We start from the raw sequence: 27,377 nt of genomic DNA, 5'->3' as shown, positions 1-27,377 counted from the left end.
AATGAATCCACCAAAAACATTGTTACTTCCCTTTTCTACAATATAATAAAACCATGATTACTTTTTTTATAAAATACTACTGAATAAGTAAAACGCACATTATTTTTTAGTAGTCACGTCACTCAGTGTTGTTAAACTGTCACGCGCCACTAGAGCGCGCCACAATTCTTTCGAACTGTAAAGATTTTGTTTGGGGCGGAGTCTCGTGAGCTCATTCGCCTTCCCATTTCTATCATCCGTCCCACTACCGAACGGCCATTTTACAAATCCGATCGTGAGGGTGAAGGTGAAACACTCTTCGACGGAATTTAACGGCAATTCTTGACCACATCGCGTTTTTAATAGTATCTATCGCTTTCGTAAATTCTTCAATATTTTTCCAGTAAGCTACTTCGTGATCATGTCTCGTGATCGGTCCCGTAACCGCGGAGGATTCCAGCAACGAGGCCGCGGAGGATTCGGGATGCGCGGTGGGATGGGAAACCCATTCTTTAGGAATCAAAACCAGCAGCCTTTCCAAAACCGTGGGGGCCATATGGGTGGTGGGAACAGACCAAACACGGGATATCAACCAAATCAAGCCTCTACGCCGCAGAAGCCACAGGAACCCGCACAGAATAAGCCTGCGATTCAGTCACCACCGGCCCAAGTTCAAGGCACGGCCCAACAGAGTAACGTTAACAACAAAGGCCCGTCGACGCCGCAGGCTGCAAGCACCGCTAACGTTACACCGAAGGTCCAGTCTCCGCCGCCCCAAAATAACGCCAACGTCAAGAACCCAGACATCGGTTCTCCACAGAACCAACCAAAAGTTAACGTTAATCAACCAAAACTTAACGTTAATCAACCGAAACTTAACGTTAATCAACCGAAACTTAACGTTAATCAACCTAAAGCTGGAATGGGGAATGGCCAGAAACCACCTACTCCTTTAAAAGAGCCAGAGCAGACGAAACAAAATCCAAAAATTAACGATGACGTCCCTCAATCTCAGGTAAAATAAACTACGGTAATTTAAGATGAGAAAAGTTACCAAATATTGTAATTAAAATGAACATTGCTCGGTAGCGTGGCGTTGCTGAGGCACATCCGCCATTTTGTAGACACTTGGAACAATAGATGAACCCATGTTGGTGTTTTGATGCTGTCTTTTTCCCGTGTGAATATGAGATAAATTATAAGATTAGTGAACTTTAAACGTGTATCTGTATTATTTTTACTGGTAACGTTATTTTAATTGTTTAGTGGGCCTTGTTAGTCAAAGTAGCGTTATGTTTATTTTGCGCAAACCTTTGCATCTGAAGCAAGGTTGTTTTTGGAATAAGCGAGACGTCGACTCAATTGATCCCCATTCTTTGGCATTTTTTTTAATCGAAAGTTTGTAAAGCAATGACTGACTGGGTAATAATTTTGTGAAAGATTATTCGTTTAATGTTATGACCTGAAAATTTATATTAATTTGTCAACTGCTCTTATTTTAGGAGCTAAAGGCAACACTGTCTCTACTGCGCAAGCCTGGGGAGAAAACCTATACTCAACGTTGCCGATTGTTTATTGGTAACCTGCCCAACGACATCACTGAAACAGATTTCAGGAAAATGTTTGCAAAGTTTGGGGAACCCAGTGAAATCTACATCAGTCAAAGCAAAGGTTTTGGCTTCATCAGGCTGGTAAGATTTTTTTTTGTGTTTTCCTCTCAAACTTCTTCGTAACTGGTTCATGTAAATGCTCACATCTTAATGTAAATTACGTGAAGACTTATTCAATCTTTTTGTTTATAGGAATCCCGTGCCATTGCTGAGATTGCGAAAGCTGAACTGGATGATACTCCGATGAAAGGCAGACCACTCAGAGTTCGTTTTGCCACTCACTCTGCTGCACTGTCTGTGCGCAATTTGTCTCCCTTTGTCTCAAATGAGCTCTTAGAAGAGGCCTTCTCTCAATTTGGAGTTGTGGAAAGAGCCATAGTTATTGTAGATGATCGTGGACGTTCCACAGGCAAAGGAATTGTGGAATTCTCTTCCAAACCTGCAGCTCGGAAGGCCATTGATCGGTGTAATGATGGAGTGTTCCTTCTTACAACGTACGTTGACGGTCTTTATTATGTAATGTGACAAATGAGCAATTTGGTTTCGCAAGATACATTTGATAAATGTTTTCTTGCTATTATTTGTTTTTTGTTAGGTCACCTCGACCAGTGGTTGTTGAATTGTTAGAGCAGTATGATGATGAGGATGGTTTGCCAGAGAAGCTTGCCCAGAAGAACCCCACTTATCAAAAGTAAGTTCTAAATTATTACTTTTTTTATCGGTTGTTAATCTTAGTCTCTTGTAAAATAAAGCATCAATATTTAATTCTCAATCAGGGTTCCCGCGGGGTCTTAAAAAGCCTTAAAAGCATTGAATTTATGAATTTGGAAATAATACCTTAAAAGACTTAAAAAAGTCTTAAATTTTGATGTCTTGGTCTTAAAAATTGTGCTGTATGTAACTTCTCCATATTGTATTTTTCCTTAAAAGTTTCTTTGTCAACCACATTTTGATTAAATCAGGGATGCAAACACATCGCTTTTCGGCGCCTGCGGCTTTTCATTATTAATGGCATTTTGGTTGCGAGCACATCGTGTCTCTCCCGATGAGTCTGCTGTTTCTCGATGAATTGGGTGCGACATGAAGCGAGTTCAGCGTCACATGTTTCTGAACTTTAGCAGAGTTGTATGCATAGAGGTTTTCACGGAGGACCGGGTCCGATTAACATTATGTGTAAAACCCGAGGCGATCGGAAAACGGCCGTGATCAGAGTCAGTCAGCGCTAAAGTTCACGTGCAGTTTCAAGCTGCGTGCCTCCGTTTCTATTGCGATAACAACTGGCTTGGTTTGAAAGTCACGAACACGCTCTGCAGTTTCTTTTTCCGTCCCTTTGTTTAATAATATTATTATTAATGAACCATCTTTTTATATCTAAAAAGTTTGCTCAAAGATCACAGAGATAGTAGCAAAAAAGAAATGTAAATGTCAAGCCCATTGCACGAGCAAAGCTCAAGCTGACTCTAGATATAAAAAACGCAAAGCTCTAATATAAAGTCACCAAACACTGGGACAGCAAGTAGACTTTTGAATCTAAAATAATAAGTGGATAAAGCTCTTTTAATCTGCAAGAGAGGAATTAAAAGAGGCACTTTTACTGCTTCTGCTCTATCTAAAAAAGGAAAGAAAACTACATAAACCATAACACACCAATTACATTTATAATCTCTAGACCTGCACTTTCTATCATTAATATACTATACATATTATTGTATTCAAAAGAGTTTGATAAAAGGGGTCATCTACACAAGTATTGCTTGATATGTCAGTGTAAAAACAGTAAAGTGTTTTGTGATGCTTTGACAAACATTGTCAGCTTTGTTCATTTATGATTGGGTTTATTAAATATTATGTGAAATTAATATAAATGAATGCAGCCAGATGGAAGGCCCTGGTTACGTTGCAGGAGGTGGCCAGGAAGAAGAGGAAGAAGGAGTAAAGCAAGAAGAAGTGCTAGATAGTTCAATAAGAGTTTTGGTTTAACATAAAAAAATGAAGTTGAATATTCCAAATTAATGTCGGCATCTTTTGATTTTCGAATTTCATTTTACTCTATATACCTAGTTTGGTAGGGATGGCAGGGGTCGGTGGCAATGTAGCCTAAGTATCTGGATATTTGCCTGGGTGCAAGGGCTTAGATTACCTTTCTCTTTTTTGAACATACATGTGTTTGCATCTCTGTTTGTTTAATAAAGTAGTATAAATAAAGAGTGGCGGATCCAATAATTGAGAACGCAACACAGTCCCGGGTCACAGTACAAAATACTGCGAACACGTGATGCCTTCAGTAAATGAAGATCACCACAACCATAGACTGCAACACAACACAGCAACAGGCAAAGTAGAAGCGGGAAAAATCAAAGAAAATCTCAGAAATTCCTTAACAACTTAACGTTGTTTGGCAAACTTTCTTGTGGCCTACTGAAATTTTTTTTTTCACACCTGCTTGGCTTATCATCTTTTTACCCATTTCACATCGGAAAAATAAATGAACACAAGTTCAAGGATTTTAGTTTTTCTTTGCTGGTAGGGACGTGAAATGGGTATTAATTTTTTATATAAATGGTCTTAAAAAGACTTGAATTTAACTTGAAGAAACCTGTAGGAACCCTGTCAATAGACATTGATCAATATAAACTTAATTGTGATGTTTTCAAAGGTTTGTAGTGTGTTTATCATGTAAATTGAGATGGACAGATGGTGTGATAGTCAGTTGGTTTGGGGGTGGTGTTTTGGCAGCTGTAGCAGATGTTAACTTCTCTTACATTCTTGGATTCTTTTTGTTTTAAGACACATTACTTTTGCCAGGTTATGTCTGTCATACACACTACTCAGGAGTTTTCGACCCTTGTAAACGCTGTAGACCATGTTTTAGTTTGAAAACTCTGGGCTAGGGATGCACACTACATTGCATGCAATTATCATGCACATCTCATCAGTAAAGCCAGTTCCATGATTAGTAGTAAATTGCCATCACCTGCTTTTAGATGGAGCGGCATTTATTACACAGCCAGCCCGTAGGCAATATCACATTCATTATAGCAGGTGATTTGTTCTGCGAAATGCGATATTGCCTAGCTTGGCAAATAAACCATGGCTCTTTAATGTAAACTGTGTAAACCAGTAGTTCTCAATCTTATAATATAAATATATTTATTATAAATTCTGTGTAATTAAACCTAAAAAAAAATAAGGCTACTAACCAACAGCACTACATTGTATAATTTAATGTTTTTTGATTAAGTTATTGCTTCTATATGGTAAGAGAGGCTGTGCTATATCGTAAATAAGTAACAAGTGAAGGTCGTTGCAGGAAGCGGAGCAACCCCTTCAGGTGTTACTTATTCCCTTTAACCTCTACTAACTTGCTTTTATAAAAGTTACCACACAATATTTAAGTAAAAAAGTATTAGTTTAACTTACATGAAGTTAAATCAATAAAATGATTCCTTCTGCTAAAAACACGTAGTCCCTGACCGTGAACAACCACGTTCAAATGTGTAATATTAGTGAAAGCTCAAATAAAAACAACAAACTGATATGTGTGGTTGCTAAGGGTGTTGCTAAGGGCGCAGTGATGAATAGAACCGTTGGGGGAAGCGGTCATATCTGTGTGTTAACATGAATAAACCACAGCTATTGACCAATCAGAATCAAGGTTTGAAACTAACCGTTTTATAAAATGTCTTGTGTTTTTGAAATGGCATGTCTTATGACGTGCAAATGCCAGCCCTCTCAACTGCCCGAAACGCATGATAAAATCTTGTATTGCAGTGTCCAGCTCGATTGCAAATCAAAATCATTGCAAAGCAGGTCCAGTTAGCAAGTTCTTTCCGCAGTGTCTACAGCCTCCTGCACTGATTAGCTGCACTCATGCCCCCCGACAAAAAAATGGCCAATGGGCGGGCATTGCTCTAGGCAACTGACATACGGAAACGACAGTCGGAGTTCGCCCCCTAGTGGCTGTCGTAATGAAGTTTCAGTTTAACCGTATATGGGAGAGAAGCTCATTCCAACACAAGAGGCTTCATTCTTATGTTTACCATGGTTGAATAAATAAATGGATGCAAATTAATGAAAAAATAAACAGCTATGCATATATGACCAATTGCCAATAGTTTTTGGAAAGAACATATGAAGACAAGATTAAAATGATAACATACACAAATTAAATGAATAATAATACTTATCAGTAATCTAATTTAGGAATCAATTGTTACTAATAGTTAAACAGGATTAATCATTTTCACCTCACACACAGTTTGTGATTGGAATACAATGAAATGCATCACTTCCGGCATATCGCATGCGGTTTAGTCGCACAAGTTCAAATTTTTTTATGTATCCAATGGTCAAAACAGATCCGAAAAACCTCACACAGCCCCTTTGAGAATCTCCAAAGGAAATGAATGACTTCCGGCTTAACGTTTGTCGTGTGCAGTGAAAAAGGCTTCAGGAGCATCCCTTGTTTTTATGCTAAGCTTGCAGGCTTCCCTGAATAGGGTCTTTGTTTTCAGTAGGCTAATCGTATTTGCATTTTCTGTATCGGACCCTATTAGATCCACTGCGGATGCAATTTCATTGCGCTGGCAGCCAGTCTCGCCTCGCATGATGTTAAAAAGCCCAGGTGTGTGCTTGGCATCAAGCATCGTTATGATCATGGCTAGTTTAACTCCTGTGCGCTTACTTCCATTTTTGTTTTCCCTGCTGTATGTGTGTTGTGCAGGTCACGTGCATGACCTTGCTTTTTCAACCATTGCCAAGTTTTGTCAATTATTTATTAACATCCCTAATGCTATTTATTCCACCATGGTAAATATATTAGAATGAAGCCTCTTGCGCTGGAATGATCTTCCCTCCCATATATGATTAACTGAAACTTCATTACGACAGCCACTAGGGGGAGAACTCCGACTGTCGTTTCCGTATGTCGTGTGCAGTGGAAAGGCGGCTTAATACCCAGTATCAGTGATATCAGCGACCGTTTTCAACTAAGCCGCCTGCAACTTGGACCACAAAAAAAATAAGTGTACCCGACCCACTCCCTGGCCCGCATTTATTTTTTTTAAAGTAGTAATTGTTTAAATGTATAAATATTTTTGGATGACTCGTAACCGAGGGTGACCGCAGGCACCCGCTCATTTCAGATCAACCCGCGCATCACTGCCCAGTATGAATGAGTGGTCAGGTTTTATGCATTTATGGTCATGTATAATGTAAAGAATGGAGATCTTTTTTTTTTTGAAATTGCAGTATAGACATGAATCATTTTCGTTTTAAAACAAATGCTCTAGTGTAAACGGGGCCTTAGATGTACAGTTTGTCATGAAGGTGTAAATCTTAATGAGAATGTTTCTCCTTTAGGGAACGGGAAAACCCTCCACGGTTTGCCCGCCCTGGCACCTTTGAGTTCGAATACTCTCAGCGCTGGAAGTCTCTCGATGAGATGGAGAAACAACAAAGGCAGCAGGTGGAGAAAAACATTCGTGAAGCGCGTGAGAAGCTGGAAGCAGAGATGGAAGATGCCTATCACGAGCATCAGGCGAACATGCTCAGACAGGGCAAGTATAATCCTACAATTGAATCAACACAAGTTTTTGCTCTCGGGTTTATCATTGTAACAAAAAACCTGTATTAATGTAATCTTGTTTTTCAATAGACCTTCTTAGACGTCAAGAAGAGCTCCGACGCATGGAAGAGATGCACAGTCAAGAGATGCAGAAGCGTAAAGAGATGCAGCTCAGGTATGTTTGTCGAGTTTTGATGGTAGTTCTCTTTTCTTAATTCATATTTTGACTGTCTGAATGTTCTTGTCCAAAGACAAGAGGAGGAACGCCGCAGGAGAGAGGAAGAGATGTTGCGACAGAGGGAGCTCGAGGAACAGATGAGGCGTAAACGTGAGGAATCTTACAGAATGGGCGGTTATATGGACAACGTAAGTAATGCAAACCGATATTAAAATTACACCTTGATAAAACATTTAAAACAAAACTTAACTTGCTTTTTTGGATTTCTACAGAGAGACAGGGAGATGAGAATGAATTCCGGTGGAGGCATGGGTTTGGCAGGTACAATGCATATTAGATCTTCTATCTCAGAAAATTGAGAGTGATTAAGTTGTTACCTCTGGATTAGTATTGAGAAATAATGTTATCCTCTGTTCTCTTTAAAATATGAAGATATGCCATTTGGATCAGCTAGCCAGAAGTTCCAGTTGTCAGGAATGAATTTTGAAGCACAAGGATTGGCGGGAACATCACCAGGGGGCATGGCGTCCAGCGAAATGGTAATGTATTTCTGAGATGAAAGAGCGAGTGGATGGTGTGTGTGTGTTTTGTGTGACTCTTGTGGTTCATAAGAACTGCGGCCATTTGTTGCATCGAATTAAGGTTGATGTTTTAAAAGTTAGGTTGTATTTGGAAGCTTGTCTGTGGACCTTATGTTGATCACCTATGAAATAATGATTTTGCCACCAACTATTAGCACCTATAAAGTCAGCACTCAAGCTCAGCCTCCCTTACCACTTCTTCTCTGGTTGCTTTGCAAGTCTATCTGTACTAAAGCCTAGGAAATGTGCAACTGTTTGCTTACAGCAGTTTTTTGTAAGTCCTGTCTTAATTGAGATGGGCACATTTATGCAATGTTTGCATTTGGAATTCTCAATATGGCATCTTTATAAAGACAAAGTCTGTGTGATTTTTAATATGTGGTGGAACAATACGTTGAAATACGGTGCTTGTTTTTGTAGTAAACCACTTTTGTCATTGCACTTTTACAACCCCCTCCAGTCATATTAGCTGCAGCAGTGCCCATGTGAAAGTGCTGTTTCTATGTGTGGATCACTTTTCTTTTCAGTTACTTTTTTGTAGTTCGTAGAAAAGAGGCTTTTAGTGCAGATGGACTTCAAAGCAGCTTGTTCACAAAATTTTCAATAAAGTTACAATACTGTAAGTGTTACATGGCTGAACTTTTGAGGAGCTGATGTTGGCTGGCACCCATATTTAAATTGAAGTAATTATGGTTGGCAAAAATGGAGTTGGGCTTGACCCTGTTCGCTGTGAGGAAATGTTGGCAGTTTCTTCCTTGGACTGTCGCTGTTGCAAACTGCATGGCACTCCACAGAGACACTGTATGTCTGTTGTGGTATACTTACCTGAATTTCTACTTTCAAGTGATTTCCTTAGTTTTAAAACGTTTGTCTTTAAATATGTACTGCATTGTTTCTTTGATGCAACTACACAGAGACTCTGATTATTACCACAACTTAGCGTATTCTTGGAAAGCTGTAGGGTGCATTGAAGTTCTCATAACAGCAGCATAAGCAATTGCTTTTTTTATGCTTTTTTATTTTTTGTTAAACTTTTATGTGTGTCATTGTTAGGTGGACTACTCGTGCCAGAATCACAGGCATTGTAATTAGGGACAGTATGTACAATATATGTTTAGCTCTTCATCAAGCTACATCTAAATTTAATCATCTGTATCTGTTTAAAAAGTTGTTTTGATGTATTTTAGTGTCTAAAAGCTATTGCGTTTACCAAAGCATTTTACTTTTGTGAAAATGCCAGCCATGTTAATTTTCAGACCATTTGTTTTATCAACAAATATTGATATTTGGTTAAGGTTAGAGTGTGTACTTTGATATAGAAATATTAACTTTTGTTTACCAGTCATTGTCCACACAGTCATACGCTTGTGCAAGTAGTATTTGCGGGTTGGTTAGTGTGGTATTTGTGTCACTCTTCCTGAACAGTGATTGGCTAAAATGCTGTGATCAGTAATTTTTTACTCAACTGTCCAAAGATTAAAACTTTTCAACTCGTGGTGACTGGGAAAAAATGCAAAGGGCTCAGTGTTGAGCATAAAAAAAACAATAAAACCACGTCCATTGTAAAAAAAACTAAGTATGCTGGCCTCAGGAAAAATGCTTTGGTGGACACATAGCCGAATTTGAATCTTATCCCGGTTGTGGATTATAACAGGATTTGAACTACTTCAGTAAATAAAAAAAAAATCTTACAAAATATTATTTAAGTGTTTTATCTAGATTTATTAATTTTTAGCCAATTAAATTTGATTTATTTTTACTGAAACAAAGTAAAAAAAGTATGTTCAGTTAATGTTAAAAGTGATGATAACTTAGTCCACATCAGAATTGACCTCATTAACAATAATGGCTGTGCTACACACGTCACACAATTCTTTTTTTTTTTAAATCAAAGCTTTTCAAAAAGGCAACCAACTGTTGTCTGCTTGGGTGTTGTGGGGTTCGGCCTTTTTTCAGGTTTGGCAAATGCAGTCCATATTGACCTAAAAGATTTAGATGTGCATCAAGTGTCTGTAGCAGAAAAATGTTAGGAAATGTTACAGCAATTAGTGATGCACTGACAGTAAAATTCTTGCCCAAAACCAAAATATCTAGATTTATCTAGAATATCTAGACAACTAACAAAGTGCACAATTAAATAAGCCTAAAAAAACTTTTACATTTAAACTCATTTTAATTAAATTATAACATACATTTTTGTAATTTGTTGCAAGTTTTCTGAAGGTTTTTTGCTGCTAGGACAGTTGTGGATGCAAATATGTTTTGCTTTAAAGGGTACCATGTCTATAAATACATCTGTTTTTGCCTTCTGCTGAAATACTTGATAGAAAATGTTTTTTACTTCAAAACTCCAACATGCAATCATCATTATAACCTATGGAGGCCGCCATTATGTTTCACAGGTGGTGCATGCTGGGTCGATGACGTAATGGTTGTCGCCAAATATTACATCTGTTTACTATATTAAATATGGTGGCATCTGCTATAGTTTTTCATATAAGAACCTTCTTGTCTCGCAGATCATCTTTATTTTGATCATCATCATGTTTTCTGTATTGTTCATAATTTATGTCGCTCTCCGGTTCACATTGAAAGTCTGAACAGGAAACGTTGTATTTTTAATGGCATTCAGATGTCAAGAAAACATACTGCCATCTACTTTGTGCATTTTAAAACTCTCATCTTCAGTTTCACATCATTTTAGTTTTACCGCGTTGTAGTATTGATGGAATGTTTTTTAATAGGAGCCATTTGCAGTTGTGTGTTTATAAAAAAGAGCGGCCTCTGAGTGAAAGTTTATTAAACTATGCCATTTGTTATAATCTTATTTTCACATTCATATAGCAAATTCCAGCGTTAATCTCTTAAACCATAAATGCATTTATATTCAGGGTACCGTTTAAACTGCATCTGTTTCTTGCACAACTGGAAAACAAATGAAACTGTGCTTTTATTTTGACCACAATATTCATCGGCACTTTGGCTGTTATTTATAATCCTAAGATTTTATCACTTCATGTAAATTACAAATCCTGGTGCTAACTTTTTATGTGAGCCCTGCTTCTTCACGATGCTTCTATTATTTGATCTGGTCAAGTAGTCTCCTTTGTAGCATGAAAGTAAACATTTTTAAATAAACGGAGGTTTCTGTGGCAAAAATTTTGGTGCATCTCTAATAGTAATTCTTATATAAAACACTATATTAGTTAACAGTAGTCGCAACAGTTCTTCAGTCAAACTCCGTTGTCATTTTTGGACAGTTTACACCTGGTATTAAGGTGCAATTTGACCTACCAAAACGCAAATGGTCGATGCTAAATACAGGTGTTAACAAGTCTAAAACATTTTGATCTCATCCACTTTCGACCACATTCAGAGAATACTGAAAACGCATTCAACCAAATTGCTTTTGTGTTGTAGAAAGTGGTCGAATGTGTTCAAGTGGTCAAATGTGTTCATTTTGCGAGTGTAGAAAAGTTGTGCAAGCTTATTTTATCAATCGCTCTGAAATATCAGAGAAAGCTCATACATGTACAAAATGTTGTTGACCATATTAATATAATAACACACACAGTGGTTCTCTCACATTATATTAGTGTGCATTATTTTTCCTGCTCCTGTTATAACAACTCGCCCATAGACCATCCCCTCTAAGAGGCTGTTTACACTTGGCATAAACATGCGTTTTTCGTCAATCGGATCACAAGTGGACGACGTTAATGCCAGGTGTAAACGGTGTTCAAAACGTTTTGAACGCGTCCACTTTCGACCACTTTCAACTACATCCAGAGGTAGTCGAAACCACTTTCGATCGGATCGCTTTGGAGTTGTGGAACGCAAATGTGGTTGAATGTGTTCGAACAGCCACACGCGACCGCCTTCTCTCCGCCCACTTATCTACTCTGAGGTATTAAACACAAGTTTTACATCTTTTTTGACTTCTGGCGTGAACATACGGTGAACAGCGTTATTTTTAGCCTTTCATTGATAAAACTACTGCGGGTGTTCTCCGTAGTTTCGTTTTGAAAGCGTGAAAGTTGCGCGATCCTATTTCATCAATTGCGCTGAAAATTGAGAGAAAGCTCCAACATATAAACGTACAAAACACTGTGCAGCATGTTTACTTGATAAACAAGCAGCGGACTCCGACATAATATTAGTTTGCGTCCATATAAACTCATAATTACTCCCGCTCGCGTTTGAATGAGAGCAGAGAGACTCGCCCACCGTCTCACAGACCGCCCCCTCACAGTATTCAGGACAGAAGCGGTCGAAAGTGGACAAAAGAGACTGATTTAAGGTGTAAACGTAATGTGTCTCTCTCGTCCACTTGTGATCCGATCGATGAAAACACATCTTAATACCAAGTGTAAACAGCCTCTAAGTAATCAAGACCGAAGCGGTAGAAAGTGGCAAGAGAGACCGTTTAAACACCAGGTGTGAACAACATGTCTCATCCACTTGTGATTCCTTTGACCAAAACACATCTTAATACCAGGTGTACATGGGTTGTTTGTGACTTTCCATCCTCAAAGTATCACACCCATGTTTCAGATTTGTTATATTTTATAAAACTTATCATCTGACTTGGATATGATCATAGAAGACTTTAATTTCTTTGTCTGCTCAAAGGCAGAGCCAGTTTCTAATTGGCAAACTAAAGAATAAAGTGTTAAAAATGTATAGTATTAAAATATCATGTTTGAATAAAATATGTATTTCACACACATGAATGTAAGCCTTAAAAGTAATTAATCCCGTCAGCATGCAAAATACCAAACAATTTGTTTTAAAATAAGACTAACGTAAGTCTTAATTCCATTTAGTCATCTTGGCTAATTACCAAGATTATAAATATAGTTTCACAGTAATAAAAGGGTTTCACAGTAAAAGTCAGACTCATTGCCATTAATGTTACTTTCTGGGATCAAACAGTAAAACGTCACAAGCTTTGTCCCCTTTACACTTCTAAATCTTCCATGCAAAAATCGTCCAGATCTGTGTACTGTAGTATTTATCATAGCTGCGCTAATAGAATGCAATGTAATGGGATATGACTAATGAATACATTACCCTCTCTTCCTTTTTCTATGTCACCTGTGGCACCCGTGGATCTGCGTGTTGGAACTGTTTCACCGATTGTTTTCCTTGGACCCCCACTTTTAAAAACGCTTTGATCATAATATGAACTCATGGAACTTATTGACCACTCTTGATTTTCTCCCCTACCAATGGAAACTTCACAATTTCAACAAAATTAAAATCCCCCTCCCCCAACTCATATATAACTGATGATACATGTAGCGCAATGAGCGTTTCCAACAAGGTGGCCCAAGGGGCATGGGTGCTGGAAACCCAGGATATGGCAGGGTCCGTGAGGAATTTGATGGACCTGCCAAGAAGCCACGCTTCTGATCTGGCACTTTAAAGCAGATTTTGTGTGATGTGGAATTCCAGAGGCTCAGTTCTGCAGTTAAGAATGATGTATTTAAGTTTCAAGAATTTTCTTGCAATTTTATCCTGAAGACTCCTTTTTTCTTTCTACTTTTATTTTGTATTCTTAATAGGTTTAACAATAAAATGGCTCAAGTTGGCACTAGCTTAGTGCTACCAATATGTAATTTTTCTCTTACTACTACTCTACATCTTGTCATGTTACTTGTGTTTATACTGGTGAATATTGTGAGTTGTTCAGCTATCTTTATGGCTGTGTTCTTTGCCATTTACATTTACAGTAATGCATGTAAGTTTTCAATAAAGAGTACAGTTGTTATTCCTAAACCCCACTCCGGTGTTGTTGGCACAATTTTAATTTGCAAACTCAGATATCTGATCAATTTAAAGGTTGCTGTTTCTGGTTTTTGCTAGTTTCAAAGACCTGAACATCCTTTTATTTTAAATAAAACTTTATTTTGGCAAGAAATATCTTGTCATCCATCTAAAAAAATGTAACTGCTAAATTTAATTAGTTTATATATGTAATTCGTTTGGTATACAGAGGTCTCGTACACACTGCATATTAGTTAGGTTGTCACTTCACCTTTTAATGCTTAATCCTGTTTTGTACATGCACAGTTTACAGTAATTTACAGGACTTGCAACCGAATTAACTCCTGCAAAATGCAGGTAGTGACAACCGCATTTAGAAACTCTGCATAGTGTGTACATAACCATTGGACATAGAATAGCTTTTAGATTTTAACATTTTAATTTGCCATACTTTTGTAATGACATTCCAACGTTAAGCAACCGGAAAAACTTCCCCTGCCTTTAATCTACCCATTTTTTTATCATGCCGCATTCTTGTGGCATTTCACTATTTGGAATTTTAAATCTTATATTTCTAATATTTATTTTATATACATACCCTCCCATACACTTTATTAACATTACCGTCTACTGATTAAAAAAAAAAAAGGTTTACATTTAAAACCTCTTGCACTTGGTGCAAGAAACGTTTTTCAGTTTTGGACATCATCTCAACCACAGCATCTCGGGGTTGATTGGTCACTTTCAAGCATTGTTGTCCGTTCTTTTTTTTGCAATAAATATTCCTGAAATGCAAATTTCTTTTAAAAACCCATAATATATTGGCTGCTAAGGTTTTTTGCTTTGCTGGGGAGGAATTTTTAAGAACTTTTCCCCTACTTAGATTACGTTTTTGAATAACCGAAGAGATCTGAGTAGCGCTGTAGCCAATGAAATTAGTTTTTGGTTTTCTGAAACTTGGTCTTTAAAGCGCCTTCTTATGGATTCAGTTGCATACTTTAATTGTGCTGCAGACAAACGTTAATCAAAAAGTTCAGTTTGTCTAAAATTTAATTCAAGACACTTGAATTTTTTTCTACAACAGTACATCAATAGACAGTACATCAATAGACTTTTGCACATCCTTGCTTTTACAAAGTTGTCCAACTAAATTGGAATAATTTTACATCTTTTGATATTCCAATGAAATATTTTTGCCTTGTGTACATAAGCTTATATAAGCATAATGCTATGACAAAAGGGTGAAACTTTAAGCTATTCAATGTTTCAAACCCTTGTACAGTTGTCATATTCACAATTGTCAACAGTAACATATTTTGTAACAATTTTAGTAGCATTTGTTGTGCACTGTATTGGACTATGGCGATTTTCTACAGTGTCCAACATTGCAATACTTTAAACTAAAATGCAACTGAAAAATTGTATATATTAGAACAAAGAATTCAATGTTTAAATTGCACAGAAATGTGATGTGGGATAATTTTTTTCTTAAGAAATCATTTTTGTCTCCATAAATTTAACATGTTTACATGCAAATTTTAAACAAAATTTTATCAGAGCCATGCAAGTTACTTTATATCCAATGGCGGTCAAGTTATTCAATTTTTGGCATGCACAGAAGAGACGAAATTTAATGTGCTGCCCATCCACATGACTAATTCTAGTCTCATTACTGTTATGAACTTAAATGTGGAAAGTCATTAATGTAAGTGTGAAGTCACATTATTCTGTAACTAAGTTCTTTTCTTGGTATTAAAATGTCGTATTTGAGAACAATGACACTGTTTTGCAGCAAGGGTTATTATGTATTCAACCTATTTGTTGAATAGGACAAAAACAGTTTTCACCTATGGTATATTGTGTAGTAATGGACACAGATATTTACATAGGTTTATGTCTCATGTTGAGAACGTACTTAAGCGGTTAACATTTTCCTCCAGTTAATGCTTTACAAATTTTTAACTCATCTAGGACTAAGATTTGTTTCTCAGTTAGAAAAATTAGTATTTGAAGCAAGTTTTCTATCTAGTGTACACTAGATTTATTCTCACAGATAACATTCATTTAAATACAGTGATCTAAATAAAAAAATAAGTGCATCAGTTTAGCAGAAATTTTTTGCAAATTTCATTCATTTTTTAAAATTTACAAAATAATTAAGTAACTTTGATTTTTATTCACTCTAAGGCCATCCAAAGATGTAGGTGACCTTAAAAAAACAGAAGATAAAGATACAAACACACAATTCAGTCCTAGTCATTCCTGACGATATATTGAGGAAGTGAATCCGGGTTTCTTCTAGACTGATCGTGTGTTATTTACAACATTGTGGTGGTTTCCTGGACAGGGTTTATCCTAGTCCCTGATTAAAATGCATGTTTGAGCTGCCTTAATTTTTAAAACAACTTGTATTGACATATCTTATCAGTGCATATCATATCATTTATCAGTGCCATTGTTTTGTCCCAAAATGCATACCAGTATTGCTTTTTGCAGTAAACTAAAACTAATTGAATGTCCAAATATTACTAAGGCCTTGTCCTGTCCAGGAATCTGCCCCATAACCAGTAATCCATCTGGATCATTTACCTGTGGACAGGCTAGAGTTTATTTAATTTAAATTGTAATTTAATAATAGCTACCCTAAAGCAGCTTTTAGCAATTATGGTGACAACTTTTGGTTACATTAAACATTTAAATATATTAATTTACATTTTACTTGGAGCTATCAATATTATTGCTAGACTAATTTGATAGATATATAATGTGTAATGTTGACTTTACTGTTGTTTCTGATGATATCTATGGTATTTTGTGATTCAAATCCCATTAAGTCTGCAATCAGTTTAGTCTTGATGTCAAGAACGGAGCTAAGAAAGGTAATTTCACAATTTTGCGTTTTTACACATACATTGAGAAAAATGTGAGGAGCTCAGATGCAAAAGGCTCTAAATGCCACCTCCATCAAAAATGAGATCATGATATTAACCAAATGCTTTCAGCATGGATTATGTTTTTTGCAAGACTTTTTTGCAGAATTCACTTTTTTCTGTAAATAAGGATTTTTATCATAATTCAATACATGTAAGACATGCTTGGAGGGTTTTGCATCTAAGCTCTTCATGTATTATTATCTGTTGTACTGGTTGTCTATACATTTTTCCTTGACAGGTTTGTTGGTGACTTTCAAAATATCTACGAGTTCGGAACTGTTATGGATTTTGGCCATTTAAATACAAATATTCTCAGCATCAGATGTCATGCACATGGACTTGTATATGAATGGCAATACTTTAGAATTTCAAGCTACAGTCTGATTGGCTGGCTTTCCACAACAACCACAAGACAGGGTACTCAAGTCTTTATCAGTCCATCAGGACATGCTTGAATAAGCACTGAAGAGGAAGAACTAGCTGCTTGGTATGCAGTTGTGAGATTTGTGGCAAGATATGAAGTTTTGTTTGAGAAAGGTAAAGAAAGCTCCTTATTCTTATTCGCACATCTTTTCTTTCAGCTTTACAAACATATCATGAAGGGAACTGACTATGCATGTTAGTCAGATGGCTTTTGCTCAGAAGGCGCTACAGTGTTAAACATAGAAGTTGATTATTTCCCAGTTTAGACTAGTGCATTTTCAATTTATAACTGCCTTAATATCTTGAGATGCATTAGCTCTACAGCGTGCTAACCAATACATTTAGAAAAGCTTTTTGGGTCAAATTAATCAGTTAGTCGGTGGTTATGGGCAGGGCTTTATCAGTGTGGGTGTCACATTAACACCCAAGCAACGGCATGTCTAATGAGACCGCTTTGATTTGTATTATTATAGGGTGGTTGTGTTTAAACGCTGCCAAGAAACGTTTATGTCCAGTTTTTTGCATAATTTGTGCCCTCTAGGAGCATTTGAACACCTGAAACACTGCAAACCCTGTAGTTCCATCTGCATGTCATTGGTTAGATGGTTGTTGCAGCTAGCCATCTTTCCATAGTCTAATGGTCATATGGTAGGGGCTTGATGAATCATGAAAGAATACAGAACACCCAATCAGGGAGCGAATGTGGGTGCGCATGTGTTGGTTTACACAAGTGTCTGGCTGGGTCCATTGACACTGCAGCGCAACCCCAGACTTTTCCAACTAAAAAGTCGGCAGTGTTTACGAAAGTCTGTTTACAAACCTGTTTATGCCAGGCATGACAATAATAAAAGTTCTGCATTTTAAAATTAAAACCACACTAATGTTAACAAAGTATATGTCAGGCTATGTAAGACGAACAGCCGATTCACACCGGATGCGTGGCGTGAGTGTCTCAGCTGCGTGGCATGTCCGTTTTTTATTTAGGCTTCCATGTTAGCAGGCTTGACCTTGCACACCGCCTGCATGACACGCACATCGAGCTGCGCCAAAAACGCGTGCATGCTAGGAATAGGACCGACGCCTATTTTTCACGCCACACGCAAGCGTCTTGGAAGCGTCAGGTCAGTTTATCAATAGGGAACAACTAGGGATGTGCATTTAGGTCATTTTTTCATTTCGATTAATCCATAGGTCTGAAGAACGAGTACTCTATTAACTGGGGGTGGGGCAATCAAAGGGGCGGAGCATACACGTCAGTGAAAATGAAAATATTTTTATTAAAAACACTCAAATAAAACTTAATTTTGAACTATGAACTGTGACAGAACAATGAACACATACTAGATTTTATGAATTAAATGTTTTTAACAGAAACCTCTTACAGGAATAGGTGCGTGATGAAGTGAAACTAAAGGGTTAAGTTAATAAACACAAACCGAAGCGCTTTCTATATGACGCACTCTACATAATATTAAGCGTTTATACAACACAAATGTACAACGTGCATCTATCTGCATAAAATGCAAGACTTCAACTAAGTTTTCAACTAAGTTATGTACAGAAAGTTTAACTCTCTTTGTGGATGTGCATCATAAACAGCGCTTTTAAACACGTCCAGTCAATGCTCAAGCTTTATAACATTAACCAGCTTTAAGTCTTTTGCTATCATTTTAGCGATTAGCTGTGTCGTCGTCCCTTACCTGTTCTCTGTCAAGATGTAATGATCGTATGGCTCTCTGGTATCTCTTGATATTTGATGTTTAAATATGAGATGATAACCCATTCAACTTTTGACGGCACTGTACATTTTGCACGTGACTGACGGTATTTCCGAAAATCACGGCATCCTTTTAAACCATAGTCCCTAAGTGATGTGAGGTGCTGGCTTCACGGGATCGGCGGCTGCCGTGCATTGCGCGGATCGGCGGGTTGCTTCACGAGATCGGTGGGCTGCCGCGCATTGCGCGATCGGCGGGTTGCTGCCGGGCCGTTTGTTTTTGAATCACGCATGATAACGTAACTGATGTCATACGCCGGTCTGCGTAGCTCGACACAACGTCAAACACGCATATCCAGACCCAGTCTTTATCAGATGCGCGTGTAATGCTAACCAGCCATCCAAATGCCGCCATATCTATAATAAATAAATAAACCCACATGATCATTGTTTTCATGATCGATCATCGATTCTATGTTCGAGTACTCGAGCAATCGAGTACTCATGCCCATCCCTAGAACATACATAGGGTAGCAGCAGTAGCGCTGCATCAGAAACGCTTCTGGTAAGCAAGTGCATAGAAAACGCCACGCAGCTGACATGCGAAAGACACGCAACAGACACGCCACGCAGCCGGTGTGAATACAGTATAAGTGTAATTCAGGGTTCCTATGGGTTTTGAAAAAGTATGGAATTTAAGTATTTTCCAAGTCTGGATTAGTATGGAAATAAGAAAATATGGATTTCCAGACTATTGGCCTATTCAGTTTCCTAAAATATAAGTTTTATGATGGCTGCCTTGATACTCCTGAATATAAAGACTGGCTGGCTAGGGTTGTGTTTCACTCCAATTTAAGACACGCACTCGCAAACTTCCCTAAACACTTCCTCTCGGGGGAATCCCTGTCGCCATTTTGAAGTGCGTTCCACTTCGTCAAGTGGACGAGGGAAGTTTGTATGGACCGACCCTCGCTACCTTGATTTTGACACAGGGAGCGAATCTACTTCATATGTACACTTCAGGCAGCTCAATATACCACAATGCAACACGATTGTGATGTCACTTCAGCAGCTCGCGCTTTGCACAGTTCAAATGATGGAGGGGGCGGTTTCCACTTTCCATGTGATCAAGGGCTTAGGGTGATCCATTTGAACCCACTTCAAGTGTTCCAACAGTAGTGGGCACTCGTACAACGTAAGAAATGATGTACATCCGAGTGAACGAGAGAAGTTACCGAGGGAAGGTCATAAAAAACGAACTGGAATGCAGGGCAAGGATCCCAAAATGGAAACGAAAGCTGCAGTACATGCAAATTTTGTCTAAAATATTTTGACATCTCCAACATGGGTGAGGCAGCAATTGTAAGCCATGTGAAAGGAAAGAAAGCGTCCTTTTCAAACATTCTCTTCTACACCAAGATCGAGGCCCAGACCTCCATGACACCATAACCTATGTCACGCAACGAAGCTATCAGTGTAACGGAATAAGATGAGAACCTGAGCTAGTCAGCGTTAAAATTGCTAGCTAACATTACGGCGCCTCAGCATGACTAAATCAAATATGCAAACGATTATGGGAACATGCAATCGTAGATTAGATTGTTTGCAGAAATTTGTATTTAAATGAGTTCAATCTGTGCCAATGACATCTTTTAGAACTTAGCATTATTAACAATCTTTTTCCCGTGTGCACCACAAGGTCATGAAGTGTGATCTTGCTGTTTTTTATGAAAGTTAATCTTTTGAGAATTTGCATGCCAAAGCAAAGTAATTTTTTATAGGTTAGTTATTTACATTGCATGGTTATCAGTACAGTGTTAGTTTCAAAAAAAATAAGCATGAATAGATTTACAATTTTATGTATTTATTATTGATTTAAGAAACCGTTCACCCTAAAATGAAAATTGGCCTTTATTTTACTCGCCTTAAAGCCATTCTTGATTTGCTTGACTTTATTTTTTCAGTAGTCATTGGTGGTTTACTGCAATATTTTTTTTTTCTGGACTCGGTTGTGAAAACGCATGTGACTGTCATTTATATAGTTAAAACATATATATTTTTCTTGAAAACCCATTGCTTCGCTTCAGAAGGCATTTAATAACCATATGGATTAGTTTTTGATGGATGGGTTTTAAAAATGGGGAAATACATTGCCATTAAAAGGGTAATAAGAACCTTATATAATAAGATCAGGACCTTATATAATATAATTCTGATTATGTTCAGCCTAAAGAAAGTCATAGACACCTAGAATGGCTTGAAAGTGAGTAAAATATGTTCTTGTTTTTTTTTCGGGGTGAACTTTTCCTTTAAGCTGCAGGCTGAAATTCTGTGCAGGCTTGCATTCACATCAAGGAACCAAGAGATCTCTGACCGCACTTTGTTGTTGCATTTGTGGGATACATTGCGGCACATTGGACCATAAGATCTATTCCTTTTGTGTGGCGAATATATAGCATTGTGTATTTCATTTTTGCTCCATCTCTTAGACAAGTCTGCCGGAGTCTGACCAGCACAGGATGAATTATCCATTATGAAGCTGTCTAACCATTGAGTGGTTTTTGACAGAACAAGCTTCCTTCTTGTTTGAACTTCTCTTCACTTATCAAGCTTTGCTCACTTGAACCTATAATCTTCAGTGTTGCAATGACTAAAATTGCACCGAAGACTTCAAATATTTTGTCCAGTTTCTCCTGTGTCTAACAGAGATGTGTCACCTCATCACACATTCACTGATGTGCTGACCTGTACCCTGGTATGCTTAAAATCCATATATTCATGTGTCCTAATATGATTCCTGAGAGATCTGGTGGTGAATCATCACTCTCTATATCGCTTTTGCATGATTTGGCTAATATCTCAATATGTGTTTAGTATAGGGATGCACCACTTTATCCATTATCAATATGATTTTGATAATAGAATTCTGAGTATCGGATAATCTGATACTACTGTATTTTTATTTACAATAAATTAATTTAAAGAGCTATTATTAAAATGATTTACAATTCACAAGATTGTCAGTGTTAACAAATAATTAATCATGACAGTGTGTAAGAGGACATATGATGGTACATTTGAGCAAATAAATGGGCCTAAATATTTTTTCCTATTGCTCAACTACTGCAGTAAAAAGGCTTCAATGCAAAGTGGCAGAATTGGCGAATTCCTAGTCTAGTAGGCCCTGATCATTTTCTGTTCTCAGATACAAGCATTTGCTGCTTTTGCAGAGCCTTATGGGCCGTTAATACTACCAGCAACTAACAGTAGCAGAGCGACATGATCGCATTCATTTTAATGGAACCTTGGTGATTTTCAGCAACATGAACAACAATGATCGTTGGTAACCAGATGGGGCATGTCCAGCGAAGCAACAAAGTTGAGAAAAGTTTCACTTTATGCAAATGATGAACTAATACCAATGAGAGCGAAGCAGTGGAGTTCACTTCATCCGTCTCTCGTCAATTACTGGAGTGGATGATATTCATTGTTTGACTACCAGATTGAGAAATTCCTTGTAACGACCTCCTTGAAAGAAACGAGAGACAACTTGATCTGTGTTGAAGTAGCATAAATTTAACTACAGTATTTACCTATTATACAGAGAAACTGAGATACTTGGATAAGGGTGGGCAATGTATCAAGAAATAAAATATTTTTTAAATAAGTTTTAAATATTTTTCTTTTTTTATTCAGTTTAGTTTTAGTTATTTTTTGTTCATGAATAGTTTTTTAGCAGTAATAGATTTTGTTTTTACTTTGTTTTAATTAAGTTTAAGTATTGTTTTAGTCTATAGCGTAATATCATGGTATATGAATGCATATACAGTGGTGGTCAAAAGTTAACATACACCTTTCCAAATTCGGAAATGTTGAAAATAAAGAAAGAATTAAGAGGATTTATAAAAAAACAAGGTAGGTTTGTTTGCTTCTTATCCTGCCCTGAACTTTACACACTGATGACGATCAAGAAACTCGCAAACAGATTTCATAATGTCATTCACTGATGCACCTTCAAGATTGGTGGATTACCTCTCCCTTAATAAAGTCCCACAAAGGCGATCATCACTTCTGATCACCATGCACTTGCTGTTATTTGAAGCAAAATTGTATTAAAAAAGATCCCATATTGGACCCCGTCTCTTTCTACCTACTACCTTAGCCATCACCTGTCCCAGCACCACTGCTTTTAATTTGTTGTTGTGCATGTCAGGACTTATGATGGACATAAATCTGCCACCCATTAATGATCCAGCAACATCTGCTTATTTATGATTCTGTAGCATTAGTCCCTCTGTATTCAACTGCCGATCTAAAACCATTCACTGTTTTGTTTTTCTAAATTTTTCATTTTGCAAGTCCACATTATAGTTGCAGATTAGTTTTACTTTCGCTTTTGTATAAGTTTTTTAACTAATCGTCAGTTGTCTTGATTCGTTTTTATTTATGATAATAACCCTGATTGTATATAAGCATCTGTGAAATTATGCATTATATATATTAAGGGTATATAAGGGTATAAATTGTGCTAGCTAAACGTATAACCTACGTTCACACTTCGCAGGCACTTTTGCAATGTTTTGCTGTATTTAGGGATCGATTCTCAAACAAACAGATTCATCTATCATCTCCCATCTCGATTTGAATAAAATGGAAAAAGTTTTTTCAAATAAAACTCTGAAATCTTTCAGCTCTTTAAGTTAAGTATACTTACGTAAATTATGTAAAGTGTAACAGTATAGATGGTTTCAGCAGCAAAACATTAACAAACAGCTTTTGTGTCCCAAACATAATTTCTGGTAGACTACCGCAAAAAAAAAAAACAATACCAACAGGGTCTCGAGAGCAGATTATGTCTGATAACCAGTTAAATAAGTAAATTACCTTAGTTTAAATCATAGCTAAAACTCTATCAACAACTACACTGAGCTAACATTACTGTGTTAAGTTAATATATACAATGTTAGCTACAGATCCTTGAATACTTGCCTGGCTGCTTAACCTCTCACTCAACAGTGATCAATGCTCGATCGTCTGCTCTCTTAAGGAAATTGAAATAATTTTATTTTTTTACAAGGTATTTGTTCCAAAGGTCAGTTTAGTCTAGCCTGACGTTGTCATACTCAATTCTAGTCAGAATTTGAGTCTGATACTGCTCCATTGAGCTATAATTATGAGGCGTGTCTCAACCGAAAAATGCCTCTGCACTCAATTGGATAGACCTACGACCAATCAGAGCAACAGAGTGTGTAACGTATGTTGAAATGTCGTCTTTTGTAGCCTGACCGAACTGCTAGTTATTTCGCTACAATGACACTAACATCGTTGTGATTATACTAAGTCTGAGTTAGCGAATGTACATCAACACCTACTATGTTTACAACATTTCATTTATATCACAACATTAAGTATTTACTAAGTCATACAGTAAGACTATATCTTACCATTTGTACGTTAGATGAACTTTATCCACGACGATATCCATTAACGTTACGTTGGCTTGAAAAATACTGGAGCATGTCCCTCCACTTATTCAGCAGTCACGATTCCGGGGTTCCGAAAAGAAGCTGGCAACGACCGCTAATTATATCCATCTCGTCGTGCACGCAGAGTTACATCGCCGTGACACTCATTTCAGTTGCTTCTTTAACTTTGTCCTCCATAAGTGCGACCAACTTTTGCTGAATCCTGTAGAAAAGACGGCAAAAACATAAACAAATGCCTTGCTCGCGTTTCTCTGTCCCTCTTTTAAAATCAATGCTCTGTTGATTTCTTTTAGAACAGACTCAATGTCAGAATCCACACATCTGAATTCTCCAGCGGCAGCCATTTCGTTCTAAACAGATTCAACACACGCGCTCTTTGGTGACGCGGTTGATTACGTTACTGTTAAACATCTGTCCATCATTGTATAAAGCCCGCCCTCACAATTTGATTGGTTCGACCAGCTTTGGGACTCGCATAGTAGCTCCTCAACGGAAAAACCCCAGACCGATCTTCCTCTCTTCAAAATGTGGTGGGCAGGGGCTAAGATCGGCTGACACCCAGGCTAAGTTTAGTCATTAAACTAAACTAGCTGGAAAACTTTATACAGACCAGAAGTTAACTAGTTGGTGTTTTGATAATCTCGTAATGAAATATAATGACTAATAGACACAGTATTACTCCGCCTCATATGGGCACTCTGCACGGTCGCATGAAAGTCCATGACAAAATAAGTTTCATTATCAAGTGTTATTTTTCTTGTTATTATATCCAAGACGCACACAAGGGCACTTTTCACGTTGTCACCTCAGCTTAGACCTGCGGGGTACTTTCAGCAAAGATCCTTATGAAGATTTTCAACCTTCCATTAGAAAATTAATCATGTGTAGCTCCTCAGCCAGTCAATAATGATGATCAATTATATATGTTGCGGGATTTTAGAGTGTAACGACAGTCATTTACAGTTTACATTTTAGTTTCTTGCTAGAATTTAAGATTACATTTTAATCTGTTAATTAAAAATGGCTTCTGGTCTCCTTCCCTGTGGTCTCCTTCCCTGTGTATAGCAGCATTGCTATGCTAATCTTGCAGGCTTCATTGAAGAGGGTCTTTGCTTCATATTCACATTTTCTGTATCAGACCCTATCAGATCCTCTGCGGATGCCATTTTGTTGCGTTAGCAGCCAGCCTCGTCTCGCATGATGTTAAAAAGCTCAGGTGTGTGTTTGGCATTGAGCGTCAATGTGATCATGGCTAGTTTAACTTCTGCGCACTCGTTTAATTTTTTTTCACGGGCGGTATGTGGTTGGCGCAGGCACCGCACAACTGGCTTGCTTTTTCGACAATCATTAAGTTTTATCGATTTACTTCTTATCGACAATTAATTGAAGATTGATTGTTAACATCCCTAGCGACAACCCACTTGAAACAACTAAAGCTGGATGTCCAATTTGGTGGCGTAGTTAATATTAATATCTAAAAATTATACCAATTATATTAAGCCCTGAATGCTAGTTTCTACCATATGTATAAATGTAGTGGAGGAGTGGTGAAGTCTGAGTCAACACTTGCAAAATAACACTCCGAAAAACTTAAATGAGAAGAACAGTGATATAAAAAGGCTTTGTCCAGTCAGAGGATCTATTATTTCAAATATTCATGTTTACCAATTTATAAGCAAAATACGCCAGTTAATAGCCTTTTTTTCTCTCAAAATCTCTAAGGAGTATCTAAAAGTATCTATGTAGACAATGTTGCTTAAAATTGTGATAATCTGAAATATTCACTCTTGCCATAGCCCACAGGTTCAAGTAGAATCTTTGTTTGTTTGCAAAATTGAAATGCCGCAGACCAGTTTTGAAATGCCCGCAAATAAATTAAATACAAAAGCTTTCTAAATACAAGAGCCTTATATTTCTGAGAAGAGTGCACTCTTACCAGACTAAAACACTTAGTAATGCAAAGTTAGGAAAAATAAATTGACTTCAGTTTTCAAGGACAACATCTTCAGACTTGGTAAGTGCACAGCGCATGATTACTTAACAATCTGACGAGTCTTGCATTTCAACAACTGTAATTTTTGTTAATTTTCCCACACATTAGCTATTGTTTTAACTACATATTAGAGTAAAACTGGGGGAGGGGGTATAGGTATATAGTATAGAAATTGCAAATTAACCTCAGACCACATTTAATGGACAAGTTCACTTTAAAGGAATAGTCTACTCATTTTCAATATTAAACTATGTTATTACCTTAACTAAGAATTGTTGATACATCTGTACAAAATTGTTGGTACAAAATAAAACGTAGCGCTTTTCTAAGCGGATTTAAAAGAGGAACTATATTGTATGGCGTAATAGCACTTATGGGAGTACTTCGACTCGGCGCAGTAACACCCTCCCTCTCCCATTATGAGAGGGAGAAGGGGAGCGGACTTTTCAGGCGAGTTGAAGTACTCCCAAAAGTGCTATTACGCCATACAATATAGTTCCTCTTTTAAATCCGCTTAGAAAAGCGCTATGTTTTATTTTGTACCACCAAACTTGCTCGTATAACTACTCGTCTTAAATAGGAAAAACGTTGATGTGTTTGTTCACTTCTAACTTTATCTCTGTTTGATACCATTGAATTAATGGGGCTAAGCTAAATGCTATTAAAGTGTCGCAGCGCGCTCCAGCGCTTGCGTGCACGCACACAGATGACGGAGGGATGTATCAACAATTCTTAGTTAAGGTAATAACATAGTTTAATATTGAAAATGAGTAGACTATTACTTTAAGACATAGTTCACCCACAAACACAAAAACTTTGTCATTATTTACTCATCCTCTTGTTTTTTGATCCCTCAGTTTCTTTAGGTCTTCAGAACACAACCGCAGGTTTTTGTTTGTGTTTTTGTTGTTTAATATTTTGACATTTAAAACGTTATCTATTTTTAAACCACACAAACTATTTAGTTTAAGGCAAAAAAATTATTAGTACATTAGTACAGTATTAGTATAAAGTACACTTCTGCACATAAACAATCAGATTTAGGGTTTAATTTCCTATAGGTAAAAAAATCTAATTGAATAGGTTTTTATCTGATTAGTTAAATATTCAATTGTTCAATTAATTTGATTACAAAAATAGTT

The 27,377-nt window shown here is 37.2% G+C and overlaps 1 protein-coding gene across 2 annotated transcripts in view; it reads left to right on the top strand.

Annotated features, from left to right (window-relative positions):
• Positions 1-243: 243 nt before the first annotated feature.
• The window catches only part of sfpq (splicing factor proline/glutamine-rich), a 32,071-nt gene continuing 4,937 nt past the window's right edge, over positions 244-27,377 (top strand). Inside the window, exons 1-10 of one of the 2 annotated variants that reach the window (XM_065292260.1) lie at positions 244-994; positions 1,482-1,670; positions 1,782-2,083; positions 2,185-2,280; positions 6,951-7,147; positions 7,246-7,330; positions 7,407-7,521; positions 7,606-7,654; positions 7,766-7,872; positions 13,219-15,464. In XM_065292260.1, coding sequence (XP_065148332.1) covers positions 401-994; positions 1,482-1,670; positions 1,782-2,083; positions 2,185-2,280; positions 6,951-7,147; positions 7,246-7,330; positions 7,407-7,521; positions 7,606-7,654; positions 7,766-7,872; positions 13,219-13,329 — 1,845 coding nt within the window. In that variant the 5' untranslated portion in view covers positions 244-400 and the 3' untranslated portion in view covers positions 13,330-15,464. Of the gene's footprint in view, positions 995-1,481; positions 1,671-1,781; positions 2,084-2,184; positions 2,281-6,950; positions 7,148-7,245; positions 7,331-7,406; positions 7,522-7,605; positions 7,655-7,765; positions 7,873-13,218; positions 15,465-27,377 lie in introns of those variants that run through there. The other variant, XR_010545187.1, reaches the window with a different exon arrangement.

The sequence above is a fragment of the Paramisgurnus dabryanus genome, chromosome 19 (assembly GCF_030506205.2).
Source record: "Paramisgurnus dabryanus chromosome 19, PD_genome_1.1, whole genome shotgun sequence".
Lineage (NCBI taxonomy): Eukaryota > Metazoa > Chordata > Actinopteri > Cypriniformes > Cobitidae > Paramisgurnus > Paramisgurnus dabryanus.
Note: the sequence above shows the minus strand (reverse complement) of the source record. Positions and strands in the feature narration are given on the sequence as shown.